At 35.2% G+C, this 19925-nt stretch overlaps 1 protein-coding gene across 8 annotated transcripts in view; it reads left to right on the top strand.

The window, feature by feature from the left end:
* LOC139093698 (uncharacterized) overlaps positions 1-19925 on the top strand; it is a 118469-nt gene that overhangs the window by 18613 nt on the left and 79931 nt on the right. For all 8 annotated transcript variants that reach the window (XR_011544727.1, XR_011544726.1, XR_011544725.1 and 5 more), the window contains 2 exons: positions 6090-6203; positions 17755-17913. Coding sequence is in view for 5 of the 8 variants with exons in the window: in XM_070644504.1 (XP_070500605.1) it covers positions 6151-6203; positions 17755-17913 (212 nt within the window). In the remaining 3 variants the exon portion in view is untranslated. The remainder of the gene's footprint in view (positions 1-6089; positions 6204-17754; positions 17914-19925) is intronic.

Genomic DNA, 19925 nt, shown 5'->3' with positions numbered 1-19925 from the left:
ACACAGGTGTTAAGTCTCGACCAAAACCGCATACAACATGCGGTTCATGACATTACCAATGATTTGTGGCATCATATTGGTGTCCCGCAGCCCACAGGTTGCCCACCACTGGCATAAGAGAGCTACAAAAGAGTTTGTATACAATGAATGATGCGAAGACATGAAAAGACGTCACGGCTAATTGCCTAAAGAATTGAAAATTGTATATATGTGGTTTAAGTAACTATTTAGACGAACATGGACACGAATGTACGTGCCACGAAAAAAAAAAAAAATAAAAATTATGCTCGTTAATTTCGAAATAAATTATTATCGACCTTATAAATAATATAGCATTAAAAATTGGGTCTGATTATCATGCACATTAAATAGATGAAAAAGTCTCTTGACGGAGCGATAAAATTGATTTTTTTTTCTGTGTTAATAAAATATATGGGACATTGGACCATCTTGCTATTCGTCCCACAAAAAAAGAAAAAAATTTCATTAATATATTCCATCAATATTCACCGGAGACGAAGCTGATTAGATTTTCTTATCCGTGAACGCTAATACGATTTATTATAGCAATGTTAATGAAAGTAAAGGTTAGGGTATGGAAGCGTTTTGTCGATGAGATCACGGCGGCAGACAGGTTACCCTCAACTGTCCTTGTGTTCGTGTCTTTCGAACTGTCTGTTCAGTCATCTAATATTCCTTACTTGCCTCGAACTTGTACATTAGGCAGTTCAAGTATCTAAACTGTTGAATAAGTGCCAAGTTGGAAATGACAAAATTCGAACCGACGACTTTCGAAAGACTATACCAAATTTGAACCAAGTGCCTTACCAATTACTCCAAAGAGACATTTATCTGCTGTCAGTATGTCTGGCTAATTGCATATTTAAGAGTGGGTCCATTTGAATGTCAATTAGTCCTTGGTACTTGCTTCCTTACTGGAAACATGCTCGAATATAAAGCCAAGGTTTCTACAAAAGGCTGATTCTATTGCTGGCCTATTATGAAGGTGATAAAGCACATCTTGGTGAAAAGCCGCAAACGAAACCACTTTAAACAACACTGGCCTAAATAAATGCGCTTTATTCATTTCCTCATCAACTTTATTACTTGCTCTCAATTGGAAACATTTTTTTTTCTTCTTTTACTGTCTATCTCTTGCTTACTTACTTACTTTTTTCTTGGAATATTTATGTTAGGTTCATTGCCATTCAACATTAGTCTTCTTATTTTTAATTTCCAAAGATATAAATATGTAGACTAAGAAATAATAATAAAATCTTGTTAAAGGTGGATGGGACAATCTGGTGAAAATAGAAATTTATTATGTTAATTCTATATTCTATATGCTGCATGCTAAGACGTGAATATTAGCACAGAATTTGCAATGAAATGATGCGATGTAGGTGATAATAACGATTGAGGGTGCCTTCATTCAGGTGGAAATTTATGATTTTTCTCAGTTAATCGTAAGTGAATTGAATTTCGAAGATAATAAATTTGAATTTGTGCGCTGGATGTGTTGCTACGTACGCACATGCGACATTAAGGAATGAATTTATTCTGTGGTTTGACATTATGTCCAAATGTTTTGGTTCTTTTTGGGTGAATTGTTAACTAGAATGGACATTTTAAGTTGATTCAATGTGACAATAATTCTAGTGAACAGAAGTGACTAAAATTTATTGCAATTTTGTGGTAAAAAGTGGCAACATTCATGAGAATTGGGGTCATTCAGTTATCATGTCTAGTAATATATGTTGAGTATTGTTGGCTATTTGAGTAACTGTATATGATGACCTCTGCACGGGACGATTTATCCGGTGGTGATATGATAAATTACGGCATGGTTCGGTTCGGTCTAAGGACATGAATGGTGTCGTACTGCAGTGTGTCGTACTGCAACGTGTCGTGCTGCACCGTGTCGTAACGCATCGTCTCGCATTGCACCGTGTCATACTGCACTATGACGTACTGCACCGTGTCGTACAGCACTATGTCGTACTGCACTATGTCGTACTGCACTATGTCTTACTGCATCGTAAACGTCGATCCCAGATCTGATACTGCATATTGATCCGCTTCAAGTACAATAGCGCCCTTTGAGTGCTTATAGATGTCTCTCTGGACATCACTTAAGCATGTCCCCAAGCAATTCTCATTCTCAAAATACCTAAACATTAAAAAATGTAATAAAAAAATGTTTAATGTCCATAACTACCTGATTTGCGTTCCAAATTACTGTCCAGCTTTAGGAAAAATTTCTAATGTGCCTAATCAATGCTTAATATCAACAATTTTTTACATGAGTTGACAATTTTCTTTTTTGGCGAGCTTTTTTCTACAAAAATTGGACATTTATTTTTGCTAACCTACTTTTATAGCCATTTATGACAATCTTCTATTCGTATTTTATTCATTATTATGATGATGAGCTTCGGTTGTTTCTTTTTGTTCCTACAGATTTAAGAGGTGCTTTATGGATATTTCTGAAAATATGATAGCAGTAAATTCCTACACTTTATGAATATTTTTATGCTTCCTTGTCGCTATAGCTTGAATGTTAAATATTTGCGAATGTGGCATTTAACACTGATTTCAGCAAGTCACATTGTTTTGAGTGGTTTTGTCTTAATGATTCATTAATTTGGTGGTTTTGCGCACGTAAATGTTTAGCATAGTGATTCTTTTAATCAATCTCGGTTCCGTATTATTAACTTTGTTTTCGCACATTTGATGGGGCTTGGAGGAATTTTTTTTAGAAGGACAAACTTGTTGTGAGATTAAATTGAATGCTTAGGTGGTTGATAAAGTCAAATTGTGGATGTTTGTCAAGAACATGGCTTAACCTTGCAATGACACTCCTAGATGGAATTTGAATCTGTATATAAAGTGTTGTCTATTGCTTGGCTTAGTGCTGGGCAACCTGTATGACGTGATACACCAGTATGCTGCCTGAAACTGCTTTGGAACTAAGAATACATGTACCATCGTGTAGGAAAACTTCTACTAAGCTGGCTCTTAAATTGATAATTGCTGAAATATTCATCACTAAAAGAAAACTGTTGATTAAGGCTATCTAAATCCATCTAAAACCTTAGTTGATAATAGTCTGCCTAAAAGTTTGAGAATATGGAATGTCTGTGTCTAGATCAGTGATTGACAACATTTATCTTTATCAGCACACATTGATTGTAAATCTTAACCAAAAACACACACGTTACACGGTTTATGGCATTTTTTGGGACAACTTCATCTGGCGTAACACAAAAGTTGCCCACTATTGATTCAGGCCACATAAGTTATGGTCTACGACATCATCAGTCGTTTAGATAACTGATCTAATTCCTAATTTCAGATTTGACTAATCTCAATCAAATCCAATCCCCAAAGCTCCAATAATCCATAAATACGTCTCTAAAAATCGTCACACATGACACCACCAAACCCAAACCCCATGCGCGAGAACTGAAAAATTGCTATTTAATAACGGACATAAATTTTAATTGAAATTTAATCACTCGTCAGTGTGCCTTTCGGTGCAGTTTATTAAATTATTTTTTGGGTTAATTTCATCTACAATAATAACATTAATTTGGCTTTTTTTTTGGCACATTCGTATTTACATATTCATTATAAAATATAAAATATCGCCGGAATGGCTATAGGAAAATTAGGTGAAAATTGGAAATGCTAATTATTGATTGTTAATTAAATTCATAAATGTTCTCCGTAAAAAGAGTCAGCACCAGCTGGTAATACACTGAATGAATGAAAAATAATGCTAAAAATAACGAAAGTTACCCGAAACAGGCAACAACAACAACAACAGGCTGTAATAAGTGAACGACAACACCCAAATGATGACTAAGCCGCACGCTTTTTATTCAGTAATAATAAGCAGCATTCTCGATTATTTTTAATAAAATTTTATAATCATTATTTTTTGTCCATCACAGGGAGTGCAACCAACGCACATCAAATTCCTATGTGACACCTCGAATGACAATAATAATAACAAAAAAAAAATCTCTTACTCACACACCCGACTGCCTTATTGTTTTTATATCTGTCCATTTAATTGTGTATGTCAGTGGTGGACAACCTGTGTGATGCGGCACACCAGTGTATCTGCAACATTTTTTGAAAATACCTGGAACTATGTGCAGTGTCGGTGCGGCTTACAAACAACTGTGCCATACCACACAGGTTGCGCACAACTGCTATTCACATTCAAATCAATAATTCAGATCACCAAAGTGCTATTTTGAATATATGTAAATTATTTGTTTAGCACATCGCCAGTGGAATGTTTTCTATTATTTAGCACGATTGTGATATTTATGTCAATCAAAAATTAGCAGTATGATTATAATTGCTATTATTATCCATTCTATTCAGCTGCAGAGCAAATACAATGTGATTGAGAAGAATAAAATAAATAATAATTAAATAATTGAAAAATAATAATAATTTAATGTGGGGTCGTTCACTTATGAGGTTTTGACGGGAAAACCACTGAATGCGTCTCTAAGTGGAGTTCAGGGGGAAATATGGCTGGTTGTATGGTATCCCGAAGTCTCGGTTTCGACAAATTTCTGAGACTGATAAAAGGAACTCTTAGTTATTAATAGGAAACTTTGAGACTAGGGGTCTACCTGGAGTTTAGCTTAGAGAAGTGTTAGACAATCTGTTGGTCATGGCATGAAGTGTTATTAGAGAATGAGCCTCGACCGAAACCGCTCACGGCATACGTTTCATGAAATTTGCCATGTGGACCTCTGCATATAGATTGCCCAACACTGAATTAGAACGAAAAAGGTTGCCTGCTACAAAGGTATCGAGACTAAGACTTCCCAATCCAGGTGGGATCAATCATTATAAGACCTAATTCACAAACAAACCCCCCAACTAAGAATTGTGAAATAAATAGCTCTTAAAAAATATTTTTAGTTGCACATTCAAGTCATTCATTCCCATTTAATTATTTTCAAATCGAATAAAAAGCTTTTAAAAAACGTGAAATCACTGTACGTTTAGGAGAATAGCCATCATCACACGAATGTTGAAATGTTTCTAAGGCTTGTCATTTCTCTATTTTTGGGTAGATCGAGATGATGATCACTTGTATTAGACATGACTGTTTTGGATTGTTGTTTTGTTAAAAATTCTCGTTTTTCTTTTTCTCTTCTTTTTTCGACACAACTCAACACTTGAGGGGCAGTGCTGTTTAATCTTTCGTGTGGCATGGCACTCTTTGAGGTTAGCGATGAACACGACATAAGGTTCATGTCATTTCCCAGTCAGGTGCCACAGCAAACTGTTTGAACAGCCCTGCTATAAGCACTAGAATGTGAGAATCCCGCGATGACCTGTTTAGAGCTCTGTTGCCAGATTTTAAACTTTGCTTATATGCGCATCGAACAAAATACAACATTGAACTTTTATAATATAGCTTGTTGTTTTTGTTATGACGCGATGTTGTGCACAAAAAAAACAGCATCATTTTCATCATCATCTGCAATATGAATGGAATTAGATTTATTTATATTAATTTAAGCATTAAAAAAACTATTATGTGTCTGGCACTAACTTTATTTCATTATATTCTCGTGATACTAAGCCCGAGGAACACAAATGAAGATGGTTGCGGCAAGGAATCTTGTATAGTCAGATGGCTACCATGTGGTAGCGGTTTACTTCTTGTATTAAAACCAAATGGAAGCCGCTATATGGGTATAGCGCCGTTTGACGGCCATGTGGCTAAAGCGTCGTTTGACGGGCATGTGGCTATAGCGTCGTTTGTCGGTCATATAGCTATAGTGACGTTTGATGGCCGTTGCAGAGCCTTTTCCATATTTATCGCTCGGGTAAACTTCCCGCAGGCCACATTTGAATGGAGAAAAACAGTGGAGAAACTTTTTTTTGTGTTCATACTCAATTCAAACTCTCTGTTGCTAAATTCGTGCAATTAAATATTAAAATGATTATGTCTTGTGCTCTACGACCACCCTAAAATTTATGCATTTTAAAGTCAATAATATCTCGCTCATTTTATCTCATATTTTTCATATTCTTTCATTCATTCATAGGTTCATTACGCCAACAGTCATCAGCATTCAGCAGACTACACTTCACAAGTGCAACATCTCGATGGCGAAGGCAGCACCAAGACTCAACAGCAATGAACTTCAAACACCAAGCGAGTAAGTATCATTAAGAATGTCACTCTATCACATTTCAATCTCACGGGTATGAAAGCATCACCCCCTTTCGTCTATGATAGATACAGCATGTGCAGAAAAAGGAACGAACTTTAATGTTCAACTTTTAATTAAATATCGCCTCGATTTGTGTCGAGCAACAGTACCGAAATAATAATATCCACAACAAAAAAAAAGTTGCTTCCTTTGTTTCTTTTCCTTGCTCGTTACGAGCGACGAGACAATTAAGAAGTTTTTTGGATGCTATTTCGCGTACTTCTTCCCAGTAAAAAAACGGAACTAAAAATACAGAATTTAATCAGAGTTTTTATTGTTTAAAAAAATCGATTTTTTTTCTGTTCTTATTTCTTGTCAAGTTTATTATCGTTTATTTCCCTTGTGCCTTATGTGTGCACGGCAACACATTTTTAAAAGGAAGTGAGATAGAGATGCTGAGCACAAAAAAAAAAAATTTGGTGTGCTTGTCGTTATAATAATTTAACGCAATCGATACAATAAACATAGCCCGACATAGTAAAAAACATTCGATATGCTCTAAGGGGGTATCAAGTTTGTAAAATTCTGTAATGTTGGGTGATTTGAGGGATAAACTTAGTTACCTACTTTGCTGGCTGTACAGATCAATTGTGATTCATAGTCTCTTTCATATGACACCTTTAAGTTTGCTTTATGTCATTCTTCATAACAACCCACGGTAGCTCAATAGGTAAGAGCACTTGGCTAATCAATCTGGTAATCAAGAAGGCCTGGGTTCGAATCCCACTCCGGGCTAAAGCTGAAAAGAAGTGTAATTTTATCTTTAGAAACTTAGTAATTGTAAGGTTTTGAATAAATACTGAATTAGTCTTTGTCATTTAAGCCACAATACTTTCTACACATCACCAGATGTCCCCTAGAAATGGGACTGAATTTTTCTAAAGTCCTTGATTTTGATGAATTTTCGAAAATGAGACTCGGAGACTAGACAACAAAAGAATTGTTTAGAGTCACCGGTCTCGATGAGTCTCGAGACTAAAACCGGGAAGTCTTGGTTGTAACGAGAATCCCCCGACTGACACCGGAAAGTTTTGATCCCGCAAAATTTCGAGACACCGAGAAGTCTTGGTTTTTCGGTATTAAGAACCCTTAATTGCCACAACGACACACTCTTCGTAAATTGTCAAAAACATTTTATTTCCACCATAATCAATTTAGACCAAAGAACAAATTTATTCACAATTTTTGAAAACATGTTCCCCTCCTAAAATGTGCTACACAGTATCCGAAAAGCGAGAAATATTGAGGGTGAGAGAGAGGGATCGAAGGATGTGGCGAAAAATCCGTACCAAAATAAAAATAAAGCACAAAGAAGAGAAATGAGCATATACACATTTACTTAGTTGGTGATGTAGTATGAGAGGGGTGGATTTATAGTTTATTAGATAAGATTTAGATCGACTTTACGTTATTTTTTCTTTTTGTTTCCCCTGTCGATATTTATCCCCTTATTCTACATAGATATATGCTACATCCTCATTTGATCGGCAAATAAAAAGGAGATTTATCAAGGAAGAAAAATTAGTTTGACCACAAAAGTTATATTATTTACTTACAGCACTGACTTATTAATAAAGTTTTCTATTTTCATCTGTTTATGGCTTAATTTAGATCAGTTGTGGACAACCTTTGAGTATTCTTGAGCATACCTTAGTGGTATGCGTCAACCAAAACCGTATATGGTGTAAGGTTCTTGAGATTCTCGAACATTTTTAGCGCGTCACGGCACATAGGTTGTGCAAAACTGATATAAATCAGTTGTGGAGCAACCTGTGTGTCGCGGAACACTAGTGTCAAGCTAAAAGTTCTTGAAAATCCCAAGAAGCTTACAACATGTATGGTTTTGGTCGACGCATACCACCAAGGTGTTCCACATCACATATGTTACCAACCACTGATCCAGATGATAAGACAAGACAAGATAAAAAGAAGCAAGACATGAATAAATGAAGTGTTGAAGCTGTTATTCATGTTTTTCAATTTTTTTCTCATTTAACTTTCACTTCTAATTATGATTGTTAATATGAAAGATTTTCTAATCACTTATTTTCCATCATTTGCCACTAATGTCTTAAATACTTATCATGTTTTTTGAATTATTGTTGACGATAAAAATGAAAATTAGTTAATTGACGGCAATTATAAAGGAGTATAATTGATGATAAAGATTAACATTGCTTGTCACGAAACAATTCTCTCTCAATTTTTATATCATACTTCATCATTACGACATGTATTGAGAGAGAGAGAGAACATTATTGTGCCTGTGTCTGTGCGTGCTTACCAAAAAGGATAGGAAAATGAAGATAGATGAAGAAAATGAGGAGAAAGAATAATGAAAATCAAATTTTATGTCATAATTTTGTTAAGCACGCTTATCGCTATTATTAGTATGTGAATAAGAAATAATAATGATAAGACTGCAAAGAAGCAAGTACAGAATATTGAGACGATGTCTGCTTTCTTGTTGTTATTTTACATGTATCATGTGAATGCTCTTTCGAAAGAGCAATTCAGAGTTTAAATGATGCTCGAATAGCAGTAGTTGGTTAATTGATACAAAATTTGGCACTAGACCAGCGAGACTATAGAATGGTGCCAGACTCTAAACTGATTGCGGCATCATGTCAGTCACGACGGTAATTGGCTTGAGATTCTGTTGCTTTCTTTGTCCATGTTGGCTTCGAAGATGGAAAGTTGCAGAATAAACTGTAAACTTTACGATTCTATCCTGATTGTAGAGCTGTCACCTTCCAGGATATTCCAACTCAGGGCTCGGCTCTGATGCGTTTGATATGTGATTAGCATCGGAGTCTGACTTCGGCTTTCCTCGTCTCTAGCCGGGTTATTTTTGATCGATTAACCGGTTTGTGCTATTCAAGATGGTACTAGTTATGGGAGATCATCACTGTTGTCTGTTGTCTGTTGCCTGTTATGATCTTACAGCCTCTAGGACCGGATTCGAATTGTGGGCATCATGTTAGAGTCACGCAGGCCTGGGTTCTTTTCATATTTCAATATTAATGACTAGTCAGTGTCATATGGCACAGTGTCTTTATAATGTCATAGTGTCATTGTGGTGCCACAATAGTGCCACATAGAGCTGGATTTTGGATAGATTCGGGATCCTCAGCCAATTAAATCCACATTACTTCCAAAAAAACATTGACAAAATCCTTCAATTTTCCAACCATGATTGAAATTTCATGTGCAATCTATATAGCATGTTTCAATTTATACTTTATTTTTTATATGAGTACGAGGGAGAACCTTAAATGTAGGAAGCGATTTGATTAGCATTATCTTCAATTTATTCTTATTATGCGGAAGAGTATTTACAGGCCCCCCTCATTTCTCTCAAAGTTTTTGTCATCCTCTCTGCGTCTCTTTGCACTTCTCTTATCATTGTCAACAGCAATTGCCTTCATTGCCAATTCATGTGGTATTAAAGTCATGTCTCTCACTCTCTCTCTGTTTTTTATTATTGTGCTTATATGCCGCATATTCCTTTTTTTATATATATTCATTGCTATGAAGGATATGAAGCCAAATATTTCTTTATATCCACTTACCAATGTGTTTCTCTGCCTTCTTCTTACTCTCCTCAGAATAAAAAAACACATTATATGACATTCCTTAAATATGCTAATTAGTTTTTGAATTTCTATAGTAAACATGTATATTTTACGTAATATGGAAATTGCTCGTTTTCAAGACTCTTTCTATCATTCTAATTTCCTGTAACAACAATTATGGTTTGATGGCTTATAGTTTCCTTTATTTGTTTGTCTGTTTTGTCACACGTGATGCTACTTACATGTTGTGTAACTTTTTTATGGGCTTTTTGTGTTTGTTACTATGTAGTCATTGCGGTTTGTTTTGAGGTTTTTGAACTATTGATGACCTAAATAGTTTACTTTATGACTTAAAGTAAGTGATAATGACTAAATTGTGGTTTAGTCAAAGGTAGAGTTTATAGTATAGCTTGAAGTCGAATTGGATTTTATATGGAGTTGAGGCTATTGGAATCGACTATTTCATACAAAATACGAGCTGACTTACTTCGAGATCTTACTTACTTCGAGACATAGACTCCAACAAATTTCCAACTCCCCCAACATCAGCTCATGACAGGGGTGTATTAAGAGGGATGGAAGGGACTGCTTACGTCCCTAGCTCTTGAGTATGCTCATCACATGCAAGAGCCTGTCAAAGAAATTCGCAGATTATATCATATGATGAGTCTTATATTTTCAGTTACAGCTCCTTCATTTCTAAATATATCCCTAATTCCAAGAAATTTCTGCTTTTGACATTTAATCAGCAATTATATTTTTAACGATGTGGTGTATGTGTTGAGTTGAATCTGGGAGAGTATCGAGCCATATATAAGCGAATCTGCCAGTGTGAGAGTCAGGCCTCTATTGCCGAGTGGTTAGGTAATAGACTGGATATTTGTATGACTCTTTAGTAAGGACGTGGGTTCGATTCCTACAAGATATCGCTGTCCCAATCCATTATACAGCATTGTCGATATGACCAGGACTTGAACATTGTTCCACGACATTACCAAACGAGCAAGAGTCTCCTAGTACATCTTCCTTCAGGATTTACCTCCCTTACCCCACCCCCAATATTTTCATCATCTTACATTTGAGGTATTAATTATAGACTGAAAAGGTATCCAGCATAGTTGAGGTTTTGACAACAGTTTTCTTTATTCAAAATGTTTATTAATTACAGTCCGGAATTTTTGGTACAGGAGCTGACATTGATTCCCCTTGTAAAATGAACAGTCTTATGATTGTCGGGAACCCTTTCGTTAGTTCTTTCTGAGGCTGAAAAGTTTATCTTTTTGCTTCATTATTGTTGACTTGGATATTGAATGGAACGGAACAAAAGTCTATATAGTCAACTTTATGTGTGACTCTAAATACAGCATACGTAATGGTATGTCTGAATAGGAAATTCTGGTAAAAATGCTTGAAGAACATTTCATCCTAAAAGATAAGAGACCGAAAATCTGTTTGGAATATTCAACACACAAAAAAAAAGTGAATTCTTTTTACTACAGCATTAACATTGAAAGGCAGCAAAAAAAAAAGTATAATAGAAGTAAAACAGCACACAGAAATTTGTAGACTTGCGCAATGTCAGCATGTACGGAAAGGAATTAAATTTTTCGAAAATCAAAAACTTTCTCTCTTTTTCTCTCTCATGTCTGCATTTTATTGCTTCTGTGTGTACTTTCTTCTTCCTTTTTTTGCTGCTGCTGCTGCTGCCGAAAAACATAATAAACATGGAAAAATTCTCCCGCACAAAAAAAAAATAAAAATCTCTGCCGGTATCTCTGCTAAAAATTCATTGCTCCCTTTTTTTTTCATTATGTACATGTGTAAAAATCGATTTTACTCAACTCTCAAAAATGCGCTTATAAAACAAAAACAGAAATGTTGAGTGTATACAGGCAGGAGGCACTTGTGATAAAAAAAGGGAGAGAGACGTAGGAAAAGAAAAGGAATGGAATATAAAAAAAAGTCAAAAAGTATGTTTCTTTAATTTTAAAGCACAGCGGTGTATATGTATGTTAGTTAGAAGCATTACATTAGGGGTCGTTCGGGAATGATGGCTATTTAATGTAGGGATGCTGGGGAATTATTTGGGGAATTTTCGGATGTCCTTCAGTGAAATATTCTAAAATTTTATTACTTTTTCGCCATTTTTGAGGATTTCCTCTAAATTTACAAATTCTGAAAGGCACTCGACATAGAATAGACGATATAGAGTGTCTGTAGACAAGTTTGATTCTGACATTGAGTCATATTCGCGAAAATATTGTCTTATGCCAGCCAGGCACCAGGATATTGTCCTTTTTAAAACTCTGATTCTTCTGAGGAAACAATATGACTAGAATATGGAAAATTACAAATTTGACAAGACTTTTCCAGAATTCGAACCCGACTCCAGGCTGGTGTGACTCTTATTGGGTGCCGGATTTGGGTTTTTAGGCCGACGTGACTTCTGCCTTAATATCCCGAACTTTCAGAAGGTTTCAAAGGATATAGCTGTCTTGAGACATTCAATACGCGCAGCAATGGGCCCTCGTGCTCCACAGCCAAGGAAGTAATAAGTAGTGACTTCTGCATTAAGCCAACTTTTAGCCGAATCTAAGTCAGAGACAAGTCTAATCACTAAGTCAGAGTCAAGTCACCCTAGTGACGGATTTCAGATCAATTCCCTGAATTATGCCATTCAGAACTATTCAGCATGTCATTTTACCGAATACTGAATTTTATCACATCAATAACTTAATCTATGCCTGAAAAATCTCTTAAAATATTCTCAGGACTCTTGTCATTCCACTCACTATATCTAATACTAAAGATGTCATCCTTCTTAAGTTATCTGATATAAATCTTTGAATACTTCATACCAGAAGTAGAAGAATCTCAATAAACTTAACATTTTTTAATAGACGTAATTTATAATCTCATCCTTGAATACAAGTTATATGGAATAAATTGAATTGAAATAAAAGAAAGAAAAAAAAAGGTTTTTCAAGAGTTCAAGAAGTGATTTGTAAAGTGGCTCCATTTCAATTTTAATGAGCGACATAAGTGGATACTTTAGTATGAAAATACATGAGCATGTTCATTCGAACATACATGAGCACGCATATATATATGTACATGTATGGTGCCTACTTGTGAAATGTTAATATGTTTCTTTTTGCAACATAAAAAAAGGCATGATGAGAATGAGGGCATAACGATGAGAGTAAAAGTAAAAAGGCATTTAGATAATCAATTATGACGCCATAAATATATTTGCCACCTTCACAACACACAGCTATAATCGCATTTAACGCATAATTGAATTCTCCTTCATAACAAATTAGTGCATACGTAATTGCATATTCATTCAATTATATGTGCATTTTAAGTTTTCTCAGTTTTGACGACAATACGACGCAAACAATATAGAAAAAGTGAATGCATAGAGCATAGTTGATCTGTACGGCCAGTGTAGTAAATAAGTACATCTTGGTTTTAAGCCTTAGCCGAAACCGCACATGGCTTAGTGTTGGCATTTTACCGTGGTTTTCCTTGATGGTGAGCCTCGACCAAAACCACATAAGGCCATAGATTCTTGGCTTTTCACCGTGTCATACCTTGGTGGTGAGCTTTGACCGACATAGCGCAAGAAATACGATTTGTTGCATTTCCAAATAGTTTACCACGACACCCAGGTTGCTCACCACTTGCACACAAAGATTGCAGCTAAAAACGTAGATTTAATGGTGGGAAAATATTCTGTAAACATCAGCAGTATTGTTCATTCTACTTTAACAGATCCATTTATGCATTTATGGGAAATATCAAGTTTTTTTTTCCTTCTCTTTCTCAGTCGTCTATGTCTTATTTCACCTTTTCCTTAAGCACAGTATATTCCTCGATTATATGAATCATGCATGAACTTTTTCAACTTCACAACATTCATACAAAAAAAAAACTGCAACATACGATAGTAATGTGGCACTTACATTGTGCCATAAAAATACCTTCTCCTACATGAATGAGACTCATAATAGAGGAATTTCACACAAGGGAGTTGAGTTGGTTTTTTTTACGTTTTGTAAAGCGAAAGAGCAAGCAAAAAAAAAAGTTTTAAGCTGTTTATTGTTTGCCAAATGAGATTTTTACACTCTTTTTTTTTGCTGTTTTCCATATGCTTTTTAGTTGCATTTTTAAGGCTTTTTTTTATGCTACATCATAGATAAAAACTATGTGTGACGTCATTGTCGGACAGAGGTGTACGTTAGGATTGGTTTGAGGGATGGATGAATTGCTAGTTTAGAACTTTATGCCAAGCCAAATTTGGAATCCAAAGCTGCTCTAAGGGGTTTCGCGGCAAATGATTATTTATTGAGTGAGGGTGCACTCACTGCATTCAGTAGTCCTACAATTTATAGTAGGGATCTGGAACCACTCCTTTGATGAAGCTAATGTCTGCTTATTACTTACTTATTTACTGGAACTACCATGCTCCGACTTGAGACTAGGTTACTACAAAAGACCTTCTATCTGACTCTATTACTGGTCGAATCACAAAAGTTTGTACAAAGTCTCAGTTTTGACATCTAACTGGCATTACTTCATTGCCGTCCTACGCCATATTGATCTTGGAGGATCGAGACGCCTTTTCGCTCGTAGATTCCAGCCAAGGGCAGTATAGCAAGTTTGTGTCTCTCCTCCAAGCTAAAAACACTATTATTGTCTTTAGCCTAAGAGGGTTGTAAGCCGCGTTTTGAAGAAAAATAAGTTTCTCCTTCCGAGTCTCGAACCCATGACCGCTTGGTTAGTATCAGAATAATTAGATCCGAAGTACAAAACCATTCCGCCACCGAGCCACCTCGAATTGCTAAACAACTTGACATTACATACTATTAAATGGATTGAGAAGATCGATCATTGATAGGATTCGAACTCATGTACAGATATCCAGTATGTTGTCTAGCAGACTCGACCACAGAGACCTTACTATCCCACTGATAGATTTGCCTGAAAATGTCTCAATACTCCAAAATCCCAACTCTGTAGCCACCTATCTGTCTGAGATGTTATTTTATTTGTTGTACTTAAAAACTATGTAGAAACAATAATATTACATAAGAAAACATTTGCTTTTTGCATTACAGTTTGCTTATTTTTTTTTCTCTACTTTTTAAAGAGCAAGATTTCGTGTGTTTATTTAAATAATTTATTCTGAGGCAATGAAGGCAATGACTACACCCCGAATATACTTGCATAAATTCTAAAAGTATGCATATATATTTATAATAAAAAATTAATTCCTTCTCTTTCTTCCGTGATATCAGAATATATCTGAAATAAAAAAATGCATTCGTCTACACATGTACATGGACTGCATATGAGGCATCGAAGCGGAAATGAATCAGAAAAATACATGCAACGGCAATTGCAACGGTTTAGTGGTTTCCACAAAAAAAAAAATTGTAAAGGGATTGGGGGATTGTTTATTTACTCGACTTATTACTATGCATTATTTTTCTATATCCATTTAGTTCTACTTCTCGTTTACCCCGATAATTAAAATTTAATGGACGAATAATTTATTTTTCTATTAATTTTAAAATCAAATTTTTGAATGTCATTGCATAAGCGATGTCATTATTTATTCATTTCCTTATCAACACATCGATAAACTGTAGAGAATACACACAATGTAGTTATTGGGATTTTAAGGCAATGCATCCGCTTAGTTTGACTATGTTTTTGCTATCTAAGCAGTCTTGTTCAATAGATTTCAATATTTTAGTCGACATCAACCATTTAGAGCAGTTGTGGGCAACCTTTTATCTTCGTGGGACACATTGGTGATTCATCTTGACTGAAACCGCACAGGGCGTACGGTTTGTTGCATTTTCGAGACACATAGGTTGCCCACCACAGATTTAGAGCTATATTAACTCAAAATTCATGATAAATCATGTAAAGCTAAATATGGATGAATCAAGGTTAATTCAGGCATTAATATATTTCTTTTTACAGCGCTGAAGTGACAATTTGTAGCTCACGTGATCTTTTTGGGACATTATATGTAATAAATATTATAAAACCGATAATAAGGTGTCAGAAATGGTTTTTATAATGAGTTGGAATAATGATGTGGATTGGGCGACTATTGAGTGGATAGATTACTTCAATTAAACTTTGTAGCTTCATTTAAAAACATTTTAGTCATTTCGAAACTCATTTATGATTTAATTTACAAAAATCTTCACACTTTCGAAAACAATGAAAACAATAATTTGGAATTTTTGAACTATTTATGATGATTTGTAAAGGAATTTTTATGTTAATAGCTTTGCTCACTTCTATTTAATAGTTTTCAATTGAAAAATGCAGCAACAAACTTGAAATTAGTTCAAAATTGAACAACAAATCATCCAAGTGAGAATATAAACAAAAGAATTTCGAACTCATGTTCGAAATTTCGAAATTTAATTTCTTTGATCAAAGTAAGCTTTGTTGTCAATTTTGTTCCAAATTTCAAAGTTTTTTGCTAATTTTTCAAAGTTTGTCGTAAAATTTACAAATTTAAACCTCAATTTACTTCCCAAAAAATTCCCAACTAGTCAACCAACCATTCCAAAGAGTTCATCAACGTTGTCCATCGCTAACCGCAGTAATTAATTGCACGAAAAAGGCAAATCAAATTATTGGAAAAAAATGCTCTCGATAATTAATTACAAAAAAATCCTTCATTATAAATCGATCATGAAATTAAATTGGATATGATATATGTGTGCATTAATAAACATTTTTCTTACAAAAGTAAAGTGCAAGTTTTTCAGAGCAAAAAATAAAAATAATTGGTAGACATTTTGCACGTTTCTGACATGGATTGATGAAGGTGTGCTCTTGAATTAACAATTTTGCCCTTCACGTAACACTGCATTTGTGTTAAGTATATCAGTTTAAAACTGTATTTACATGAAATTTAACTATATGGGGATGTTTAAATAGTGTGTAACGCATCAGTGGGTCACCTACCATAATGAGAGCAGTGGTTTAAATGGGAGAGCGTTGGCCTTACACGTCAAAGGTCCTGGGTTCGATTCTCAAGTCATGTCTGGTTTTTGAAACTCTATTTCCATTTCTCCGTTCTAGTTATGAATACTCTTGGTTCGTGGGTTGGGGGCATTTGAGAGGTTTTTGGGACATAATGTGATTCCACAGCTAGATATGCAATGTTATACTAGTATCTTGATGCTTTTCTTTTTGAAATCATACGTACAAGCATTCTAACTGGGTACATTGCAGGTTAAGTCAAGTCTTATGACGTACTCGTGTTTTGCAATGTCTGAAGTTAGCAAATAGTTCGGATCCATCTATAAACTGTAGACCTAAATGGTGCAAGGTGTATATTGGAGGGGTCAAAACCTCAATTTAATGCGTCACGTAATAAATGTACACTCCCCATCCACATACATGTTAAAACAAAGTTATAACAATACTATATAGATGTCATTTCTTACACCAAAAAAAAAGTAGTTTTTATGTCTTAAGCACATGCTAGAAGATAGTAAGATGTTAAATAGATGTAAGCGCTTTAGATTTATTTCGACATGAGAGACAAGCTTGAAGCGCTCTTAAAACAATTGCTGGAAACACTGAAGTGTAAAAAAATTTCCATCTCCATTTACGATGCTCTGCTACTTGAGAAATCCTCATTCCAATTCCGACACAAAACGCCTCCATTTAAAATTTTTCCGCATTTAGTTAAAATAACAAAAAATTTGCTGTGAAATTTAATTGACTTTTTCGATCAACTATCTCCATCTTTCCATCTCACTCGTCTTAAGACATGTTTAAGAAAGTAATTTGAATAATTAATCACTCAATACAATTATTTTCAATGACTCCAATATTTAACTAATTTTTGTTCATTTATTTCTAATTTATATTTACAGGACTGGAACAGATGAAGTGGAAAAGTCTTTGGAATTGCTCGATAAAGTCTTGTCTGAATTTGAAGAGCAAGACAGTATACAAGCAAATGCTGAGCCTGAGAGTCCATCGCAAGGCCATCAATCAGAAGACGATGGCTACATGTCCATGAATGGAAGAAGGTAATTTAATGTGATATTTTTTTATGTAATAGTTTGAATGTTTGGAATGGATGTTCCTTGTGATGGGTTTTGTCAGGATTTTGTAAGGTAAATGGTGAATAAAGATAGATTTTTGGTATTGGGTTCCCCGTGACGACGCTTTAAATACTCCGTGGCGGAGCCTTAAATACCGCGAGGCGGAGCCTTAAATACCCCGAGACAGAGCCTTAAATACCCCGTGACAGAGCCTTAAATGCCCCGTGACAGAGCCTTAAATACCTTGTGACAGAGCTTTAAATGGCCCATGATGGAGCCTTCTTTGGTTGTGTTCCTCATGCTTGTAGACTGAGCCTTGTATTGCACAATTATCTAAGTCAAAAGCACCCAAAATGAACCCCGATAATCTTTTGTTAACTCACTTCGTGACAGATTACAGAAATCCTGTTCCACAAAGAGCATAACTCTCGGATGACTGACATTATTTCATTAAAATTGAATGACAAACTTCTGAAGTTTATGTTTTGCGAGAATCATCCGCAAAAAAAAAAAAATGCAAAATCTGACATAATTCAACCAAGGTTACAGTCGGCATTAGTTTTTGTGTAATAAATTGTGGCTGGAGTTTACAACTTTATTTCATTTTAAATGTACCATTTATTATAAGGGATTATGCAAGAACACAAACCATTTTTAGAGTCATTTATTTATTTTTTGTTGGAGTTGGAAAATGAAAATTTTAAAGCAAAAAAAATTTATTTTTTATTATTTTAATGCAATTTTTTCTCCATATTTTTCCATTTTCGCTTCTGGTAAAGTTCTCTGAAGTGGATTATTAAAATAATAATAATCTCATTAATCATCTTATTTTTTCCGCATACTTAAATACGTACATCTCACTCACTCACTGTGTCTCCCTGATTCAGAGGCATATGGAGGGGGTGTTGGGGGTGGGAGTTGGAGTTGGAGTTTTTTGTATGGAAATACCTTCGAGAATTGAAGGAATTTTTCATTTTTTGTTGATTAAACTCTACAAATCACTAGATGCAGATGCATAATTAATAACCAGCAGTGGCGTAGAGGTTAGAGTGACGTCGAACCGATTCTAACGTTCCGGGTTCAATTCCAACAGCCTAGTTAGGTGAAGGCAGCAGTAGCGTAGTTGCTAAAGTGATGGCCAACTGATCCTAATGACCCGGATTCTATTCTAATAACCTGGGTTCGATTCCAGGGAAAATATAGTCAGATTTGGTGGCTTTTTTGTTGTTCTAGCCATTTTAAATCGGTTTAAGTGATTCCCAGCACACAAATTGTGGTTACTTATTTACTTACTGGTACCATGCTCTGACGTGGACTCTAGGTTGTTGCAAAAAGGCTCCTATCTGCCTCTAATGCTGCTGAATACATCACAAAGCTTTTACAAAGTCTCTGATTTTCACATTTAATTGGCATGCTCACATTACTGTTCTACGAACGCTATGTTGCTTATGGAGCACTAGAGCGCCTCTTTTTTAGTGAATTTAGCCCAATCAAGAGCGGTGAAACAAGGAGTTAGGCACATATAATGAAATCTGTTGAGCTCTATCATTGTAGACAGTTTGGCAACTTGAAGAATTGATTCCAAAAAGAAGGAGGTTGGGAAGATAGGAGCTCATTCTAAAATCAATACAACACCCCCTCACCCTCATTAATATACCCCAGCATGGCTTGTCATCCAACCTTCACTTAACTCCACCCAATTCTCCCCCAATTCACCCTAATTACATCCCCCTAGTCTATCTTTGACGTATGTATTGAGAGGACCAGCCTATGTCGTCACATGTATAAATACACACAAGCAATATGAGAATAGCAGAACTGAAATTTAATACGATCTGAATATTTAATTTAGTAATTTTTTACAACTGAGAGAATTTTTATACGCCTTGAGAATTCTCTGGAGCATAAAAAAGTTTGCATAGCGATGGTTGTTGTTAAGATGAGAAACAGAGAGAGAGAGAGAAAGAATAGCGAAAGCGAAAGTTAAAACAGAACAG

This window comes from Chironomus tepperi, unplaced genomic scaffold, assembly GCF_022539635.2.
Source record: "Chironomus tepperi strain 1889 unplaced genomic scaffold, CSIRO-AGI_Ctep_v1 contig_337, whole genome shotgun sequence".
Classification (NCBI taxonomy): domain Eukaryota; kingdom Metazoa; phylum Arthropoda; class Insecta; order Diptera; family Chironomidae; genus Chironomus; species Chironomus tepperi.
This window is presented reverse-complemented; position numbering and strand designations above follow the sequence as displayed.